We start from the raw sequence: 20365 nt of genomic DNA on the forward strand, positions 1-20365 counted from the left end.
GAGTTCAAATCCAGTCTCTGACACTTGCTAGCTGTGTGACCCTGGAGAAGTCACTTAACCTCAAGTATCTCCAAAAATCTAAACCAAACCAAATGCCAACACCTGGGGAAACAAACCGAGTAAGCCAGAAATGTTCCAAGACCCCTAGAAGGGTCTCTGATACTGTGTTAGACACTTGACCTGCCTCATCTTCCCCATACCTTCTCTTCTTACAGTAAGCTGCCTCCTTTGTGATTCTGCTGCTTCTTCCTTAATTTGTCCACATTTCTTGTTGCTATGCTCTCCTCCCTCCTCCACCCTTCCCCGCCATTTGCTTACTCCCCTGGCATATATGGAACTCTATCCACTAACTCCTAAGGTTCCATTCCTTCTGTAAGCCCTAGTCAGAAAGCCTCCATGAAATGCTAGGCAAATTCTGATACCTTCTGGCTGGCCTCTTTCCTTACCAGGGTTCACCACAACACCTGAGAGGCAGCCCCACTTGGTGGGGAGAAAGCCATGACCAGGATTTGGGTTCTTCCTCTCTCATTAATGGCCATAAGACCCCGAGCAAACCACACCTTTTGGTGTCCCCCAGACAACTCTCTAAAATTATAAGCTACAGACAGATTGGCTAGATCTGGACCTCTAGGTCCTCAAGTGTGGCCCTTTGACTGAATCTAAAGTTCATAGACCAAATCACCTTAATAAAAGAAACTGTTCAGTAAAACTTGGACTCAGTCAAAAGACTGCAACTAACGACCATGGCCTCAAGGCTGCAGGTTCCCCTCCCCTGGCCTGGGGGAAGGGGATGTCTCTTGGAAAGAAAGTTTCTGAAAAGTTTTATACACATATGTGTGTAGGGGAGCTAGGTGGTGAAGTGAACAGAGAGCTGGGTCTGCAGTCAGGAGTATCTGTGTTCAAATGTGACTTTAGAACTTTGTGACTCAGGGCAAGTCACTTAACCTCCGTTTGCCTCAGTTTCCTCAACTATAAAATGGGGATGATAATAGCACCTATCAAATTTAACGGTATTGGTAAAGTGCTTAGCACAATGCCTGACAGATTTTGTGGTTCACTCATTTCAGTCGTGTCTGACTCTTTGGGACCCCATTTGGGGTTTTTTTGGTAAAGATGCTGGAGTGCTTTGTCATTTCCTACTGCAGCTCATTTTATAGATGAGGAAACTGAGGCAAACAAGGTTCAGTGATCTGACCAAGGTCACACAGCTCATAAGTGTCGGAGAAGTCAGGTCTTCCTGACTTCAGGCCCAGTGCTCTGGGCACTATGGTGATACCTAGCTGCCCCCCTGGCACATAGTAAGCGTTACATAAATGCTAGCTATTACTATTGTTGCTATGAGATCTGATTGGTATGGGAAGCTCCCTGATGAGGAAAATCACCTTATCAATGCAGATTAATACTTTCTTTACATCTTTTGAGAAATTTTCTATATTTTCAAAAAGGATCTCAAAAAAAAAATCTTGAAAAGACTTTGACCTTTCAAATATTATGCAGTATAGATATATGCCTATATATCTATATCTGCATGTGTATATATCTATATCTTCATATATCTATGCATATGTGTATATGTATCTACTTATCTATATCTACATATATTTCTGTATGTGTGTATATGTATGTAAGTGCACATATATACATTCTCTCTCTCTCTCTCTCTCTATATATATATATATATACACACACACACACACACACACACACACACACACACACACCCATACATACATATATCTATAACTGTCCTTGTCCCCATTCCAAAGGTCAGAATAAGGACCTTTGTAAGAAAGCTGTCTTGAGGTTACAACACCTTCAAAAGACCTGCTTTTAGATGTCTCTGTGGCAGACAAGAGTAAAGCCTGCAGTCTTCATAAGTGGGAGGTCACCACTGCCCAGGAGGCAAGGTCTCCTGGTTGACTTTGTTCTCCTTGGGTTTCCACATAGCAGTGCCATGTGAGTGACCTGGATGGTGAGGAGGGCAGGCCTCTTGGCTCCCAATCAACGATTCTCAACCTGCTGCTCAAGAGAACAATGGCCCTCAGTACCTTTCCTAATTTGGGAAAAAACTTGTTGGTGCTCCTGGTTTAGGAATGAAGGGAATGAAAGTGTGGGGGAAGAGATAGAACAGAGAATTCTTTGGAAGGAGAAAAAAAATAAATGACAAATGGGAGACAGCCTGGAGGAGCAAATGGTTTGCCTGCATCTTTCCTGCCTTCCTGTGGTGGGAGAAGAGTAAAGATGGCTGCCTAGCGCACTAATGCTTTATGGAAGAGCCTTTGTCCATTCTCCCAACTTCTAGTGACCTCTCCATAACTCATATTTATTTGTAGTTCTTCCCTTTCTATTTGTTCTGTATATACAGCATACATATGTTTATCATATATTACTTATATGATATATGTATGTATATATAGCATGTATATATGTGCACATACATACATGTGTATATTATTTCATTCTTTGTATTTCTATTCCCAGCACCCAACAGAGTGCCTGGCACATGATAGGTGTTTAATAAATGCTTGTTGAAAATGTGACTCAAAAAAAGTGACATAAGATCCTCCCACCCCATCCCTGTGCAGAGGTGGCATGTCCATGGGTCTGGTATAGTACACATATTTTCAGACTATTTCAATATATTGATCAGTTGTGAAGATTTTTCCTTGTTTTATTCCTTTTTCTTAAAAATCCCATTTGTTGTATGGGATGGCTGTCTGAGAGAAGGATGGGGAGGGGAAAATTTTGGTAATGTAAAAAACAAAAGCTATCAATAGAAACTTATTTTTTAAAAAATAATGCTTGTTGATAAGTTGTTTGAAAAGATTCTGTCCTCTTGTAAGGTACTATTCCTAAACCATCACACTCTTCGAAAAAAAATGAGATGCCCTGCTCTAGAGGCACAGTCAGGTGATGTAGTGGTTAGAGCACTGGGCTTGAAATAAGAAAGACTTATATTCATGAGTTCAAGTCTGGCCTCAGACACTAGCTGTGTGACCCTGAATAAGTCACTTTACCCTGTTTGCCCCGGTGTCCTGATTTGTAAAATGAGCTGAGTATCTAGGTGGCACAAGAGATAGAGCACCAGGCCTGGAGTCAGGATGACTCATCTTCCTGATTTCAAATCTAGCCTTGGATACTTACTAGCTGTATGACCCTGGGTAAGTCACTTAACCCAGTTTGCCTCAGTTTCCTCAGCTACAAAATGAGCTGGAGAAGGAAATGGCAAACCATTCTAGTATCTTTGCCAAGAAAACTCTAAGATGGGGTCATGGAGACTTAGGCACTACTGAAACAACTGAGCAAAAACAAAGAAGTCTTAAACCTGAACATCTCATGGCACCATGTTATATGGTGGCATTGGGATAAGAGGCTGGAAATAGGTTCCAGTTAACTTTTCTGATTCCACCTCCTGCAGTTGCTAGTGTCTTCTGAACTCAACTATCTTGAATTTAAATTCTTTGTAGGTATTTATACATGTTAGCCTAATATTTGTGATGTACATATTTTTATATGTACCTGTTCCTCTATCCTTACTTCTTTCTTCAGTGAGTTCTGTATCTGACTCACGGTCTCTCTCCCCATCATATCCTGACCTCATACTAGGGGAGTTTAACACACATATCAGTACTTCCTGAAACACCTCTTAACTTCCCAGTTCCTCAGTCAACTCAGTTCCCACCACCTACTCCTCCACCCTACCGAAACCACACACACGTATAATATAAATATATAAAATACCCTGGATCTTCTCATCACCTGTGTGTTCCACTTCCATGATCATGAATTTAGAAATTTCTTCAGCTCATCATAATCTCTTATAATTACCTATTTCCTTCTGTTTTATGACCACTAACCCTGTTCTTCATCCTCACCATGACCTCTAATCCCTGTATGCCTATGTTCTTTTTCAAGCTATCATCCCTGCCCTGGTTACGCGCTACTATCTTTCCTGTCTTGATCTCTTGGTGAACCATATATCCTATATACATTAATTCTTGCCTTGGCAAATCCCAGCCTTGGGTTATTCCCAACAACTACTGCCTTTGGTCCATCCTGTTGTAGAAAAATCATGAAACCATACTAAACTGAATCTGCTACAAGTTATGTTATATATTCTCAATTGGGTTCTCACCGCAGCAAGGCAATCTTTTTATACCTCCTAATCAATTTGCTTCCTCATTCACCAGAGCAGCTCTCACAAATGTTTTACCCCTCCCTCTTCAAACCTCCCATGCTACTCCTGTTCCTATGCTCTTAGCTGAGAACCTTGCCTCATAATGGAATGGAAAAAAAATGGAGGCAATTCCCCAAGATCTAGCTCTTTCTTGTCTCATATTACTTAGACTCTTTCACCCCATCTCATATGAAGAGTGACCTCTTCTTGCCAAAGCCATCTCCTCAGCAAGCACCTTGATTCCATCCTATCCCATCTTCCCTAGCAAATTTCTCTTACTATTATCACTATCTCCTCTTCAATCTCTCTCTATCTACAGGTTGTTTCCTACAAATTCCTACAAATATGCCACTGTTTTTCCCATTCTTAAAAAACTCTCATTTCATCCAATTATCCCTGTTAGCTGCGATCTAATACCTCTCCTGCCCTTCTTAAGTCCTTGAGAAAATTATCTGCAATTAGTGCTTCCATTTCCTCTCCGCTCACTCTCTTCAATACCCTCTACAATCTGGCTTCCAACCTTATCATTCAACAAACTGCTTTCTCCAAATTTACCAGCGATCTCTTCATTGTCAGATCTAGTGGTCTTTTCTCAATCCAGGTTCCCCTGGATCTCTCTGCAGCCTTTGACACTGTCTCAATCACTTTCTTCAACTGGATACACTCTTCTGTCTAGGTTTTCATGATACGCCCTTTTCCTAGTTCTTCTCCCTCCATAACTGCTCCTTCTGAAATCTTCTGTGCTGGATCTTCATCCAAGTCACACTTGCCAATCATGAATGTGTCCCAAGGCCCTGCCTGGGTCCTCTTCTCTTCTCCTTTAATCTTGTCTCAATTGATGATCTCATCAGCTCCAAAGGGTTCAAATATCATCTCTACAGAGATGATTCCCCAATCTATATACCCAGTCCTAACCTCTCTCTTGAGCTTTAGTTTTTTCATCAACAATTGCCTTTTGGATAGCTCTAACTGAATATCCCACAGATATTTTCACAAATCTAAAAGAGAACTCATTATCTTCTCCACCTCATCCTATAAACTTTCCTATTCTTGTTGAGGATACCACCATTCTCCTAATCATCCAGGCTCATGATCTCTGTCATCCTACACTCCTCACTTACACTCATCCCATCTATCCAATCAGAGGTCAACTCCAGTCATCCTGATCTATATCTGGCCACTGGACTCAGATAGCTCCAGAGGAGAAAGTGAGGCTGGTGACTTCACATAGCCCTGCCTCACTTAAATCCAATTCACTTGCAAGTCACGGCATCACCTTCCTGATATCTTGATCCTCTTCCAGAAAGAAAGTCAAACAACAAACAATATATATCCAATCTGTTGTCAAGTCTTTTTGGCTGTATCTTCACAATGACACCACCACCACTCCAGTACCACCACTACTACCACCACCAATAACAACAACTTAATCTATATAGATAACACCTTCTCTCCAGTCATACAACAACTATCCTGGTGCAGGCCTTCATCACCTCCCATCTAGACAGAAGTCAATAGCCTTCTAGTTGTTCACCTTGCCTCATGTCTCTCCTTATTCAAATCTATCTTTCACTCAGCTAATGAAGTGCTCTTCCTAGAGTGCAGATCTAACTCTCTTACTCAATAAAATCCAATGACTCCTATTATCTCCAGAATCAAATATAAAATCTTCCCTGTGGCTTTTAAAGTCTTGCACAGCCTGACCTCTTCCTACATTTCTCAACTTCTTACTCTGTGCCCATCCCCATGTACTCATTCAGCTACATAGGCATTCTTATTGTTGTTCCTCTTGGATGATGACATTCCATGCTTTTGAACTGGCTGTCCCAAGCCTAGAATGTTCTCCCTTTCCACCTTTTACCTCACAGCTTCCCTTCCTTCAAGACTCAGCTTAAATCCCAGTTTCTGCAGGAGACTTTTCTCAGTCTCTCTCACTATTGAGATAATAATTTTCCATCTTCTAAAAAAGAAGATACATAAAAATATATCCTATATGTACCTGGTTATTTACAAGTCTCCCAATTAGAATGTGGGCTCCTCAAAGGTACTGAATATGTTTTTGCTTTTCTTTGTAAAGCAACTTACATAGCACATAGCACAGTGCCTGGTATGTAGTAAGTACTTAATAAATGTTCATTGATTGTCTGAAATTGGGATTTCTAGAAAGGGCTATTTGAAAATTTCTTGAGGAAAGATGGTGGAAGAAGTTGAGCTGAGTTAAGAGTGACAATTCAGGAGTTTGTTCTCCATCTTTGGACCATGTGGAAATTCCAGGGTCAAGTTCTGAGCTGGATTCCCAGATATGTGCTGTCCTTCTCTTCCTCTCTGGAGGAAGACTAAAAGTAGTGGCCATTGTTGCTTTGACTGCTGCTGTAGCCAACAAATAAATCACTGCACTGATGTAGACCATGGTTGATGAGATGATCTAAGTGACCCCTCAGAGATAATGTTTTTCTCCTATGACTCCAAGTCAGGAAAAAAAGCAATTTCCATTAACTGATCAATTCCCTAAAGCTTTTGTCTTGCCTTCTTCCTCATGAGGGGAATGAGCCTCAATCAATAAAAGGTAATTTCTGCTATAATTAGCAGTACTCGTTGAAAGCCACATGGATTCATAGACTTTGCCCCTTCATTTATATTCTCTGTTTTTATTTCTATTCTTTATTCCCTTCTTTACATATTAACCATAAAATGAAGGTTAACACACAATCATTTTCTATTGTGTGAGCTTTGGGGGAAAGTGTGAGTACAGCAGCAGCTCATCTCACCTGAGCGTGAGGTTTGGGGAGATGGCAGAAGTGGCGATTCCTCTTTTACCATGGAAAGATGGCACTTTCATAAACATCAACCCTTTATGGAAATCGTAAATACTTTAAAGTATCTTATGACAGTAATCTCAAGCAAGCTGTAGTTGAGAAGCGGAAATAGTTTTAAATAGAAAGATTAGTAATTCAAAATAAATCAAAAGCTCAAAGATATAATAGTATACATTTGCAAACCACCCTGAACCTGGGATAGGGAGGGATATTACTATGTTTATCTTTTTTGGATTTTTCACTGGTGTTTATTTGAGATACCCACTCCCTACCCCTTTCTAAAATATCCCTGGTGATGGCTTCCTGTCCCTTTTCATTACTATAGACAATAGAAAGTTAGAAAGATAGGCAGATAAAAAAGACGTATTAATAGGTATATAGGTAGATAAGTAGGTGGATGGATGGATAGAGAGGTAGAGCATTTATTAAGTTCTTACTATGGTATAGGCACCGTGGTTAACATTGGAAATACAAAAGGAAGCATGCTGGACAGTTATGGTACATGAAGAGCTAACAATTGTCATCTTCCTCAAAATTACATGAGGATTTACATGAGAGGGCAACCCATACCACCTGCCTTGACCAGCAGTAACCTTGAGGTGCCCCCAGCCTCTCTGGGCTCCACCAAGCAAACAATTTTTCAACGTTGTGGGAGTGGGGCACATTGTCTTTGCATCAATCCCTTGATTATCTTCTGCAAATATGACAAGCATAGGCCTTCACACATGTTGAATGAACCAATGCTGAAATGTTGAATGACCCAAGGCCTGGGTCAGATCTCAAAAGCACTGCGCTGAAGACCTCCATCCTGGTTGACATCAGTTCATTAAACATGACTTTTTGCACCTGGTCATTCCATCAATTCTAAATCCACCTAAATGAACCATCATCTAGCCCAAATGTTTCCATCTTGTCAATAAGTATCTTACATGAGGTCAAATACCAAATCCTGGCATATCATGTCTATAGGAAGTCTCCTAATCTAGCAACCCTGTCAAAAAACATTCTACTGATGGTGAGTTAGTAGAGAATTGCAGACTGGAAGAAACCTCAGAGTTCCCCTAAGCCAATCCCTTTATTAAACCGATGAAAGAACTGAGTCACAGAATCATAGATTTTAGTTGTAAAAAAGATCTCAGTAATTCAAACTGAAAGAAATCCCCACTGTAACATAGTTCATAGGCAGTCATGTAGCTTTTGCCTGGAGATTTTCAAGAAGAGGGAACCCACCCCCTCTGGAGGTAACTTTTCCACACTGAGACAACTGTCATTTCTAGCAAGTTTTTCCTTAAGTCAAGTCTAAATCCATCCTCAATTTCCACCCATTTCTCCTGGTTCTGCCCTGCAGAGCCAAATGGAACAAGTTTAATCCCTCTTCCTCATGACAGTCCTTCAAATACTTAAACATAGCTATCGTGTTCCCTGGGCCTTGTCTTTTCTAGTTGAAACATGCCCCATTGCTTTAACTAATCCTCATTTGGCATGAACTCAAGGCCTTTCACCATCCTGGTTGTCTTTCTCTGGATGTTCTCCAGCTCCATCAATATCCTTCATAAACTATGATGCCGACAACAAAACACAGTATTCAAGATGTGCCACAACTAGGGCAGAGCACAACAGGATCGTCACCTCCTGATCCTTGGAATCCTTTCAATGAATCCCAAGTTCTCATTTGATCTTTTTGGCTATCACCCTATACTGCTGACTCATGTTGAGCCTACAGTCTGCTAAAACTAAGACCCAGAGGAGTGAGAGGATTTCTACAAGCTCACCAAGTTTGTTAATGGCAGAGCCAGGGTTCTAACCCAGGTTTCCTGACCTCCCCCTTCCCCTCCTCCCCACCATTCAGGCTTCTTTCCACTACACCTAGTTGTTTTCCCTAGGACATCATCTTTGAATGTAAAGGACAGTACACTGTGTTCCCCTGCTTGCATGGAAAGGCTAGCACGCTTTGTTCCACTGCTTGGTGGCCTACGCTGTACTTTGGACTCTTGATAGGATAGCTAAGTATTATCCATGGCATCAGGGTATGGGAAAAGACATGGAGGAATTTAATTAATGGATGATCCAAAATTTTCCTTTAAACTGATAGTTTTGTCGTATTCTTCCTCCTCCTCCCCATCCAATTCTAACAAGTAGCCAAAGGGAGTGTTTGGAATTTCATCTCCTGTTCTCTCCCTGCCCACTCCCTGGAGAGAAAATGGTCAAAAGGTGGGCAGTGGGAAAGGAGAGGTAGAGAGCAGCCAAGGGCCCGGATAATCCACAAGTTAGGTAGTGGGGAACCAGTCGCATGCTGTCCAGAGGGGAGAGAATCCTAGCACCATAAAGCCTCCTGCCTTCTTCTTGGCTAGGAAACCATGGCCAAGGCCCTGGGGGAGGTGACGGGTGGCTGTGGGAAGTGGGAGGAAGCCAGCCTGCAGATTATTGAAGTGAAAATTGGCAGGATTTCCTAGGTACAAACAGCATCTTCTCTAGTTTCTGCTTGACTTCTTGGTGGGAGCATGTTGATCTGTGTGTTTGGAACTAAGGGCTGTGGAGGAGCTATTGTCTGACTGTTGCCTACTCTAGTACTCTTTGAAGTGTATGGGAGGGAGCCTGAAAAAAATGTCTCTTTGGGCTAAGACCCCCCAGAAGGCCTGGAGGGAAGTATGGCCTCCATCTAGTCTCTCTCCTTAGGGTGACCCTACTCTGGTCTTCTCCTGGGAATGAGAAACTGCTTTTAACCAGAGAACTGCCTTCTTCCCAATGGCCCCCTCCCCCACTTTCAAGAAGCAGTTTCTTAAAAGAGGAACAACCCATTTACCTTTTCAATGACCCCCACTACCTTGCAGGTTCTCAGGTTCTCCACTGCTGAACTCAAGGTACGGATAGGCCGGAGCCTCAGGCTGCTGAAGCCCTACAAGGGGAAATAAGAAATGGGGAGACATGAGACCTTGACCCTGAATGAGAGAGCTATGGCCTCTCTGCTGTGTCTGCAAGAAGCTTTCCTAGACTAGAACTTACTGTGATCTCAGCTCTATGTGGTAATCCTTCTCTACCTTCTCTAAAGCATAGGTCTGACTAGGTCACTCCTTGGCTCAAGAAGCTTTGGTGGCTTTCTATTACCTCTAAGACAAAAGAAAAATTGTTCTGTTTGGTATTTAGAGCCCTCCACAATCTGGCTCCAGTCTATCTTTCCAGACTCTATGTGACCGTCCCCCACAAATTGTACATTTGGCTTTTTTGCTGTTGCCTCTTTGTGACAATCCATCTCCCATCTCTGGGCCTTTGTGCAGGCTGTCCCCCATGTCTGGAATGCCCTTCATCCTCACTTCTGCTTTCTGGAATTCTCTCTTCCCTTCCAGAATGAACTCAGATTCCGCCTCCTACATGAGGACCTGCCCTATCTCCCCATTTGTCAGAGCTTTCCACCCACCCACCTCCAAATTCCTTTGTATTTACTTCTGTGTGTATGTGCTATCCTCCCAGGAAGACATAATAAGTTCTTTGTATACCAGTGTCCAGCACAGTGCTTTGCACATAGTAGGCATTTAATAAATGCTTTAGTTGAATTGACGTTGGGGCCAGACTTCAGGCATTGCCATTGAAGCACGGCTCCCCATCTATACCCACTTACTCTGGAGGTTGTTTCAGAACCCAACACAATGCCTTGTGCATAGTAGGAACTCAATAAATAGGTCATGGATGAAAGCATAGGACATTTGTTTGGTGGCCTGGAGGGCTGGTCTTGGAGGCTGAGTGGTACAATGGAAAGAATACTGGCTCTGGAATCAGGTGGACCTGGGTTCAAATCCTGCCTCCAATGTTCACTCCATATGTGACCTTGGGCAAGTAATTTAACTTCTCTAGGATTTACTTTTCTCAACTATAAATGGAACAGATGGCTTTGGAGACCCCTTTTAGCTTGAGAGCTATGGGGGCTGTTATGGGGGCTGCCTTGGATGATGGCTGAGATGTGCCTCTAGCACTATCCCCTCTTTATACTGCCCTCTATATAGGATACCTACAAAAGCCTCTTCTTTAGAGCCTCCTTCCCTGGAGTTTCCTTCTCTGAGATGACACTTAGAGGCCAGGCATCAAGGCAAGTCTCCCATGTTACTGAGCTGAGAGCTTCCTGGGATACTGATGTATGCAATGCAGTTACCCCTCGAAGAGTGTCAGCCAGTCAATTCTTATTGTCAAGCATGTATTTATCATTTGGTCCTGTGGAGTAGGGGAGATACAAAGAAAGGCAAAAATAGCCCCTCAAGGAGTTCCCAGTCTAATGGGGGAGACACCATGCAAACAGCTATGTGTACATACAAGCATTACATGGGGGAATTTCAGAGGGAAGGCATTAGATTAAGAAGAATCTGGCCAGGCTTCTTGCAGGCAAGGGCAAGGAAGGGTTTAGCGGAGACTTAAAGAAAGCCAGCAGGGCAGAGTTTGCGTGTCTGCCTTCATGTCCATACTTCTGTCTCTCTTAGTTCTCTGAGCCTTTCACTTTGCTGGGATGGAAAGAGAAGAAAGGGGCTTGACTCCCAACACCCTCTGGTCTCTGTGCTAACTTCAGGATCCTAATGTTTTTTAAAGCTAGCCAGGCCCTTAGATTGTGGGTCTGTTGATGGTTTGTCTGTGTCTCTTTCCCTGCTGTGTCCCAGGGAGACACAGTAGAGAATGAATGGTAAACTCTAGGGGGAACGCATGAGATGAGTTGAGTTGGAGACTGAAAAAAAAAATCCAAGCAGACAAGAGCAAAGTTGTGGGAATCCCAAGGGAGGAGGAAGCCTCTCGGAGATTTACCTTCATTATTCATCAGGGGAAATGATACTAAAATATTGGCCAACGGTTGAGGTTTGTTTTTACTTTGCCTGAAAGAACTATGGAGGATGCAGCTGAGCTGCAGTTTTTTGACGTGTATAAATAGGGGCTTGGATTAGATGACCTTTGAGGTTCCCTCTGGCTCCTAATTCATTGAGGAAGGAAAAGAAAGCTGAGGATGGGAGAACAAAACCCACCTCAACCTTCACTCTGTCAACTAGCAGAGAAGAGTGGGTAAAGACAGGGCTTTGGGAGCACAGGTTGGGACCTTAAATTCGACCTCTACATTTTACAAATGAGAAAACAAGCCCAGAGCAGCTAAGTGACTTCCAAGGTCAAATATGTGGGAGAGATGGGATCCAAATTTGGATGACTCCAAATCCAAGACACTTTCAACTTCTATCAAAGAAGTCCTTATGACAAGTTTAGATCTACAAGTGCCCTTGGGGATTTACATATATCTTTAGGATTAATAGTGTTGTGCAGTTCTTTCAGTTCTTTTTGACCATTTGTGACCCCTTGGCAGAGATACTGGAGTGGTTTGTCATTTCCTTCTCCAGCTCATTTTACAAATGATGAAACTGAGGCAAACAGGGTTTAAGTGACTTAGGGTCACACAGCTAGGAAGTGTCTGAGGCTAGACATTCTATGCACTGTACCACAATGGCAGTTTGCCTATTTGAGGGTCTCTGGTTTGATTTCCCCCCCTCTTTTTAAATAAAATATTCTTCTAAACAACTGTGAGAATTCTGTCTTTGTTTACTGGGAGCCACCATACACACATTTTCCTGGGTTCCAGGGATGTGAGCTTTGAGCCAAGAGAAATGAGAAACCCCCCCCCCCAAAAGCAGACAGGTGGCTTTAATGTCATGATTCTGACACGGGTTATATTGGGAGACCATGTAAGGTTTTATTAGAAGACTAATTAGGCAGATGGGTAGCATACTAAATAGAGAGCTGGATTTAGTCTAGAAGAGCTGAGTTCTAATCTTGTTGTATCTTACTTAGTAGCTATGTGAAGGTAAGTCACTTAACCTCTCTACACCTCAGTTTCCTTGTCTGTAAAATGAGAACAACACTAGCATATGTTTCATAAGGTTGTGACAAGGATCAAATGAGATAACATACGTAAAGCACTTTGCAAACCCCAAAGCGATCATTGCCATTTCTTCTCACATTGTGACACAAGGAATCCCAGAGACAGGGCATCTCCTTACCGTACCAGGGCTGGTCCCATTCCCCAGTGTCCTCTGCAGGTGACAGTTGAAGATCTCTTCTGCCCTCCTCAGATACTTGGTGATCTTCCTCTTTACCGCCTCTCGCCGCTCTTTGTTGGGATCAACTGATAGAGAGACATGGATCACTCCTTGATTTCTTAACCCTCAAAGGATAGAATCCTCTAGGCCTGCTAGAGCATGAGTGAGGCCACTGTGGGAGGGGAGGCCACTGTGGAACATTTGAAGATGTCTTAACCCTTGGTGTTGTTGCTACCCTCCATATTTTACATCTAGGGTCTGGAAGATTTATACTGCAGATGGGGAGAAATTGTATTTTACGTGTTGGTTTCTGATGGTCATCCTTAGGGCTCTCCACGTTATCTGCTGTTGGAACCCCTCATCATCTAAAGAGCTGGGAAGGGTTAGGGACACCCACCAGCAAGAAAAGAAAAAATACAACAGATAGCACATATTGGAGAGCAGAGAGGAGTACACAAATATGTGTTTATTTGGAGGAGCCTCCAAACTGATTAGTGCAATCCCTTGATTAACCAGTGAAGTGTCCCTTTGTTTGGGATTTTGATTATATTTCATCTATAGGGGATGATTTAGTGAACAGAGTAACTCCTCTGCTCTAGGCCTGAAACAGATAGTCGTCATGACAGAATTGCTCCTTTTTTTGAGACCAGAGTGGTCCCTTTAGGGCACTTGGATGTTAGCCTAACCAAAGGGATGTGCTAGAGTCAGCTTGAACTGGCTTTCACTAGAACAGATTGCTAAATGTTCAGTGTGAGCATTTATACCTTGGAAATCAGCGAAATGCTACAAATCAGGGCTTGGTATAGGTTTTGATGATTGTCTAGACTTGTCTAGAAAGTAATGGAGAACTTTAAAATATATCATCCATACTTTTTGTTTTGGAGAGTCAGTTGTTAAAATATTTACCAGTGTACCTTTACCTAATCCCTATCCTTTACCCTCCACTCAAAGGGCCAAGGAGCCATCTCTAGCTTAGCTTCAAAGAACATTAGCCTGGGTACTAGGGGACTAGCAAGAGTTCCTAAGCCTTGAGACCTTGGATTCTGAGTAGCTGGATCAAACCCTAATGAGGAAATATGGCAATCATACAAGCTTTAAATGTTGCAGCCCCAGGAGAGAAGAACCATACAACCAAGATGGAGAGGGGTTCCTAAACTTCCCCTTTCTAGAGAAAGCAGAGTTCTTGGGCAACCTTGGGATACCTGTCTAGCAACCCTAAGTACAAAGAGCTCTAGGACTGAGATTTTTAGGGGAAGAAGGGCACTGGAGTCTGCCCTTTGCGGGGAGAAGATTGTGCAGATGAACACCATTCCCATAGCTGAACAAATGCTCAAGGACTAAAGCCAATATGAGGAAGCAAAAAAATCTGGACTTTACCTTCCCTTGCTATCGTGAGTTATTTGACAATAAAGGTCTAATGGGAAGGGAACCTCATTCCCTTCAAGCACCATTCTGTAGTGGAATGAGGAAATCAGGAGTCAGAAAACTTGGGGTGAAGTCTTTCCTCGTTCTGCCCTTCACTAGATAAGGGACCTGGGCAAGTGGCTTATCTTCTCTAGCAAAACCAAGTTTGTGTTCTTTTTTGGGGGAACACTAGTTTTTAAGGTGGTATCCCAAGGGTGGATATTTCTATGGATCTTTTGGGGTAAAAGCAAGAATCATTCAAGTGTTGGGGGTTACCTGTCTGGGGAGCCTAGGTACATTTCCCTTCCAAGAGAAGTACAAGCCCTCAGGGTAGGATCTTAAAGCTGATTACTTATATGGAACTGGAGTGATAGTGGAACTCCATGAAAAGTTAATGGGATTTTCCTTGGGGAAACCTAACTTCATTCCCTTTCTTAGGGGAATTCAAACTGTTTGTCTGGAGGAGTGACTTGTACTCAACATATGCATTGTTACTTTGAGTGCTTGCTTTGGACTAGGAATTCTTTTACCCAAATCTAAGAAGACTTAGGCATAAGCTATACAGGCACTTTTCACAGATTTTCCGGAGGCAAGTCTGAGAGAGAGAGCAAAATGAATCAGAAAATTTTGACTTAGGAGGCCAACTCCAGGATTAAATCCAGTCTATATAAAGGCCCAGAGCTTGGAATGCTGGGTAAGGTAAGAAAATTAACCCAAAGTATTTCTAAGCTCCTGTTTTGAAACAGCTCTTTTGCAAAGGGGTAAGAGGGAAAATTTGCCTCCATGACCAGTTTCCCATTGAGGGTGGTCAGAAGATAGCTTTCTCCCAGAAACGAATTTGTTCAGTTTACCTTCAGCCTTATAAACACCGTTCTGTAGTGCAATGAGGAAACTACAAGTCGGAAAACTTTGGTTGAAGTCTTTCCTGGTTCTACCATTCACTAGATGAGTGACTTGGGCAAGTCTTGTCTTCTCTAAGTCTCAGTTTTCTCATCTACAAAAAGGAGATAATAATACCTGCTTTGCATATTAATATGCTAGTGGTTGAGCTGTGAATAGGTAGAGCCATTCTGGAGAGCAGTTTGGAACTATGCCTCCTAAATCACTAAAGTGCCTTCCATCTTTGACCTAGTGATGCTACTAGTAGAATTAAGAGAAAAGGATTCATGGGTACAAAAATATCCGTGGCAGTTCTTTTCGTAGTGGCAAAGAAAGAGAAACAAAGGAGGTGCCTATCCATTGGGGAACGGCTGAACCAATTTTTGTATGTATTCATGAAATGGGATGCTATTGTGCCATAGGAGATGATGAAAGGGATGGTTTCAGAGAAACCTGGGAAAGTTTGTAAGAAGTGATACAGAGTGAAATGAGCAGAACTGAGAGAAATATCTGTATTATATATCTATGCATATATATCTATGTATGTGTATATATATGTACATAACACACATATAAACACAAATATACACATACATGTGTGTGTATATATGTACATATATGTATGTGTGTGTGTATATGTATGTCTATATAAACAAAATCATTGTAAAGACAAACAACTTTGAAAGACTTAAGAACTACGCCCAGAGCAATGACCAATGACAATTCCAGGAAAAAATGAAGAAGCAGGCTACCCACTTCCAGATGGAGACGTGAAGAACAAGACATGCAGACTGAGACGTGCGTTTCTGGAGAAGACCAATGCTGGAGTGTGTTTTGCTTGACTGTGCATATTTGGTACAAGGAATGTATTTTCTTTTTTGTTTTAGTTGAAGGAGAAGGAAGAAGATGGAGAAATTAGATACTTATTAAGTTTTAAAAGTAAACTAAAGGATTTTTTAAAAGATACTCTCTTTTTATGTGAAAGTAATTCATAACCATGAAACATTTTCATATATATTTGTACTATAATACATGTAAACTATTTACTGCTTCTCTCTCACCAGACAGTTCCCAGAACCCCGTTCTTCTCCTTCTCAAATTGCCCAGTGCTCCCTCCCATGTTCTCTGACTCCTCACACCCAGCCCCAGTACCTTGTACTCCATTGAGTAGCACATCCACTCCATTTTTATAGTGGTTGAAAGCTGCCTCGTAGTCCTCACTCACGTCCCGCTCAAGTGCCAGGTGGATCTGTTTGGCAGCATCCACCAGGTAATCACGCTTGCCCATCCCATGAACATCAGGGCTCTCAGGAGACATGTGGTTCTGAATCTGCTCCAGATATACTTGGGCCTGGGACAGTGCTCGCGAGCAGGACTCGGTTTCCAGGCCAGAGGTGGACTGCAGGGACACTTGACTCATGGTTCCCCCATACATAGAGTGCTCTTAACTTCCATGGCAGCCTAGAATGGGTACAGACAGGCATTTAGAGCCTTCCAGGCCTGTTTTCCTCTATCTTCCTGCCAAGGGCTCTCCCTCCCAACCACCTGCCCCCTCTCCTATTTCAATTCCTCTTTAAATTCAGAATTGTCATTCACCAAAGGGTCTTTCACAAAAGGCCCTGATCAGCGTGCCCCCCATGGTTTATTGAGTATTAAATAATCTTGCTGTGGCTTTTGTATACAAAGGGGTGGTGGGAAAGCTTCAGGGGAATGGGATGAAGGAGGGGGTCAGGCATAGTTCCAGATATAAGGTCCCTGGCTGAACTGGTGCCTGATGGGGACAATGTACTGACCAGTACTTAAAGAAAGCTCAGCCATCCATACTGTATAATTTCTGAGCCTTCCTAAAAGATCTCCTTGCCTTGTAGGGGATTCCTGAAATGCTTTTAATGGTAGATAGTCTTTTGTTCCACAGCTAGAAAGAAGACACAATATGGATGCCTCTGAAAGAACAAGTGGATTTTAATTCACACTAAGTTATGAATGACTATTACATCCTTTCCTGGTGGTTTTGATAGAGGGTAAGAACAGAGACTACTGAAATCCTGAAGGTTCAGGAGGAGGAGTTGGAGAAACGAAAGTGAAAGACTGGAGCTGCCTTAGACAAATTCCACCAGAATAAAATATAATGATCCCTTGAGGCATATAATGGAAAGCGCTCAGTAGATTTTGGGTCAGAGGATTTGGGGCTCAAATTGCAACTCTGACACTTATTATCTGGATGATAGTCACTTATGTCTCAGCATTTCTGGGTCTCAGTCTCATCGCCTATTAATTGAGGGGTTTCATTAAATGATACTAAATACTCTATTTCCAATAAATATTTGTTGAATAAATTGAATTTAAAATTTTTCAGAAGGCTGGCACTGGTTGGAGGTCGAGAGATGGGAGCTTCAGGTTGGACAAGGTGGCACAGTGGGTGTGGTACTGGATACGAATTCAGGAAGGTCTAAGTTGGAATGCTGCCTCAGATACTAACCAGCTGTATGATCCTGGGCAAGTCACATAACCTTTCTCAGCCTCTGTTTCCTGTAAAATGGGAACAATGATGATGTCAACGTGACAGTGTTGTAAGATGCAAATGACACAAGCTATGGAAAAAGTACCGTGTAAACCTTGAAGCACCATATAAATGTAAACCCTTATTGTTGTTATTAACACAGCCTCCAATATCCCTCCCAACTCTGAGTCTTCTCAGATTCTGGGAAGCCACCATCAAACCTTTAAGCAACTTCTGCTTTTCCCCGGTCTCCTAGCCAAGAGGAAGTGAGCAAGATGGAGTGGAGCCAGGCAAGGGTGAGGAAGTGGAAATCACCCACAGATCCAGGCAGCTGTGAGTTGAACCCTTAGCACTTGGGGTAGAGGGACCCCAATGACCTTAAAGCCTGGAGGAAGGGAGGGCACATCCTTTACCCCAAAGCCCTGTCTGAGAGGGAAATGCAATTACTTTTGGCTGTTAAGCCCAGCTTTAGTTGTTTTCTGGGAAAGAAACCCTGGCTGCATTTTGATGCACTGGGCTATGATGCAGCCTTGCTGGGGAACCCCAGTTCTAGGTCTCTGAGTCAGCTGCTTCAAGCATGGGCTCAGGTAACCTTAGCAGGCTTCCAAGTTCCAATGCTCTGGATGTCACAAGAGCTCTAATGGACCAAGTGATTATGGGAAAGGATAAAGGGAGATGGTTACAGGTAAAGAGAGAGGCAAGCCCTCTCTGGGGAATCTGTCTGTAGCATGTAATTAGGCCTGATGATGAACGCACTGACATTTCAGCCAGCATCCAATGGCCTGCAAACTCCCTGCACAACCCTGTTCTGTTCCTGTGGAAAAGCCAGGCTCGGACTTTAGATGGAAGACGGTGAAAAGCATGGCCTAGGAGGAGACTAAGCCAGCAGGACCCACCCAGCTAGCCAAACCTTCCAGGGGACAGTGCCTCTCCTAAAGTCCCCCACTTCCTAGGAGGTGGGATGAGTAGTGGTGCACAGGGTGAAAACAAGGAGCCTTAGGGATGAAGGTGGCCAAGTCAAAGTGGAGAGCACCCCCCAGTCCCACCCCCCCATGCAGAAGGAAGAAAACATGAGGCTAGCACCCTACCTGTTCAAACCATAAGCTTAATTTCTCTCGTGCAGACTGAAGCCATCTCTGCTCCCGCTTCCCCTCCAAGCAGCCTGACCCGAATCCCAATGGAGCATCTCAATCTTGACTCTCCAGGCAGGTGTAAGCCTCTAGCTGGGGTGCAACGACTGCATGATTGGCTGCGGATGATCTCATCCTCTTTTAGTTAGAATAAAGCAGCCAATGATCAGGAAGCTGACTTTCAGCTGGCCTCTTAAAGATGCAGTGTCAGTGGGTACCGGAATGCTTGGGGGTCTGGCCAGGAATGGAAAGGGAGTGAGAGTCTGGAGGGGGATGGGGTACCCCAGGGAGATCAGGGGTGGAAAGAGGGAAGGGGAGGGAAGAAGGAAGGAAATGGAGCAGGGAGAGGGAGGGGGGCAGAGAGTGGAGGGAAACAGGAAGATGTGGGGAAGAGGGAGGGAGCAGAGAATGAGGGAAGGAGGAAGGTGTGGAGGAGAGGGAGGAAGAGAAGGGAGAGAGGTGAAAGAACGGGGCAAAGTGGGGAGAGAGACGCATGGGACAGGGGATGGGGAGAGAGGGAAGGGGAGGAGAATGGGGTCAATGAAGGGAAAAGTGCCAAATGGGGAAAGAGGAGTGGGGGTGGGGGTGGGGAATGAGAGAGAAAGAAAGAATAGGAGAGAGGAAGGGTCAGGGAATGAGGGGAGAGGGAAGCAGGAGAGAGCGTGTAGGAGAATTGCTTCATTAGCCTGAGATGACAGTGTCACATTTCAAGAATACTTTCAGTGAAATAACCTATTCAGTGCCTGTTACGTTGGAGCTGACCAGCATGGACATTAGGTCAGGACTAGCTCCTAAAGAATGATCCAAATCACCCCGAACTTCTATGGGTTTGAACACTGGAAGGGGTTTGTGAAGAGACATCCACACCCTTCTCTTGCCTTCTGTCTGGAGCTTGCTTCTCAAGGGGTGGGACCCCACAGTGCTCACAGTTCTATATTTAGATCAAATCCTCAAGCAGAGGATCTCCTGGACTTGACCATGGCCCCCTGAAGTTGTCAGATCTAGTGATTTAGTGTCAAGGGGCAGAGGAGAGGGGTGGGGTATCCTCCAGGCCTCCATTCCATTAACGACCTGAAATCTATTGAAGTGAACCCCAGCTAGGCTTGCTTCTGAGGCAGCAACTTGAATGGAAGTAGTCTCTGGAGTTCTACAACACAAACAGGCTCCACATCTGCATCCAGGCAGCCCCACCCAGCTATCAGCCTTGGAGACCCAGGAAAACAATCAGGAGACTATCACTCGTCACGTGACTAAGGAAGTCTGGGCAGGTGGCCCCCGAAGCAGTACCGTGATGGAAATAGAGCTTTCACTTATGGAAGTGATTGTTGAAAACTGAAAACAAACAAATTAATCATTAAAAAAAAAAAGAAATATAGCTTTCCTGTTCACTTTGACTGTAGTCC

General features: G+C 43.4%; 1 protein-coding gene across 1 annotated transcript in view; it reads right to left on the minus strand.

The window, feature by feature from the left end:
• Positions 1 to 19021, minus strand: part of RPS6KL1 (ribosomal protein S6 kinase like 1) — a 39358-nt gene extending 20337 nt beyond the window's left edge. Inside the window, exons 1-5 of the mRNA XM_072623528.1 lie at positions 18921 to 19021; positions 17812 to 17861; positions 16485 to 16793; positions 13011 to 13135; positions 9797 to 9889 (exon numbers count right to left, since the gene is read on the minus strand). Coding sequence (XP_072479629.1) covers positions 9797 to 9889; positions 13011 to 13135; positions 16485 to 16767 — 501 coding nt within the window. The 5' untranslated portion in view covers positions 16768 to 16793; positions 17812 to 17861; positions 18921 to 19021. The remainder of the gene's footprint in view (positions 1 to 9796; positions 9890 to 13010; positions 13136 to 16484; positions 16794 to 17811; positions 17862 to 18920) is intronic.
• Between the last annotated feature and the right edge of the window lie 1344 nt (positions 19022 to 20365).

The sequence above is a fragment of the Notamacropus eugenii genome, chromosome 7 (genome assembly GCF_028372415.1).
Source record: "Notamacropus eugenii isolate mMacEug1 chromosome 7, mMacEug1.pri_v2, whole genome shotgun sequence".
In the NCBI taxonomy this organism is placed as follows: Eukaryota; Metazoa; Chordata; class Mammalia; order Diprotodontia; family Macropodidae; genus Notamacropus; species Notamacropus eugenii.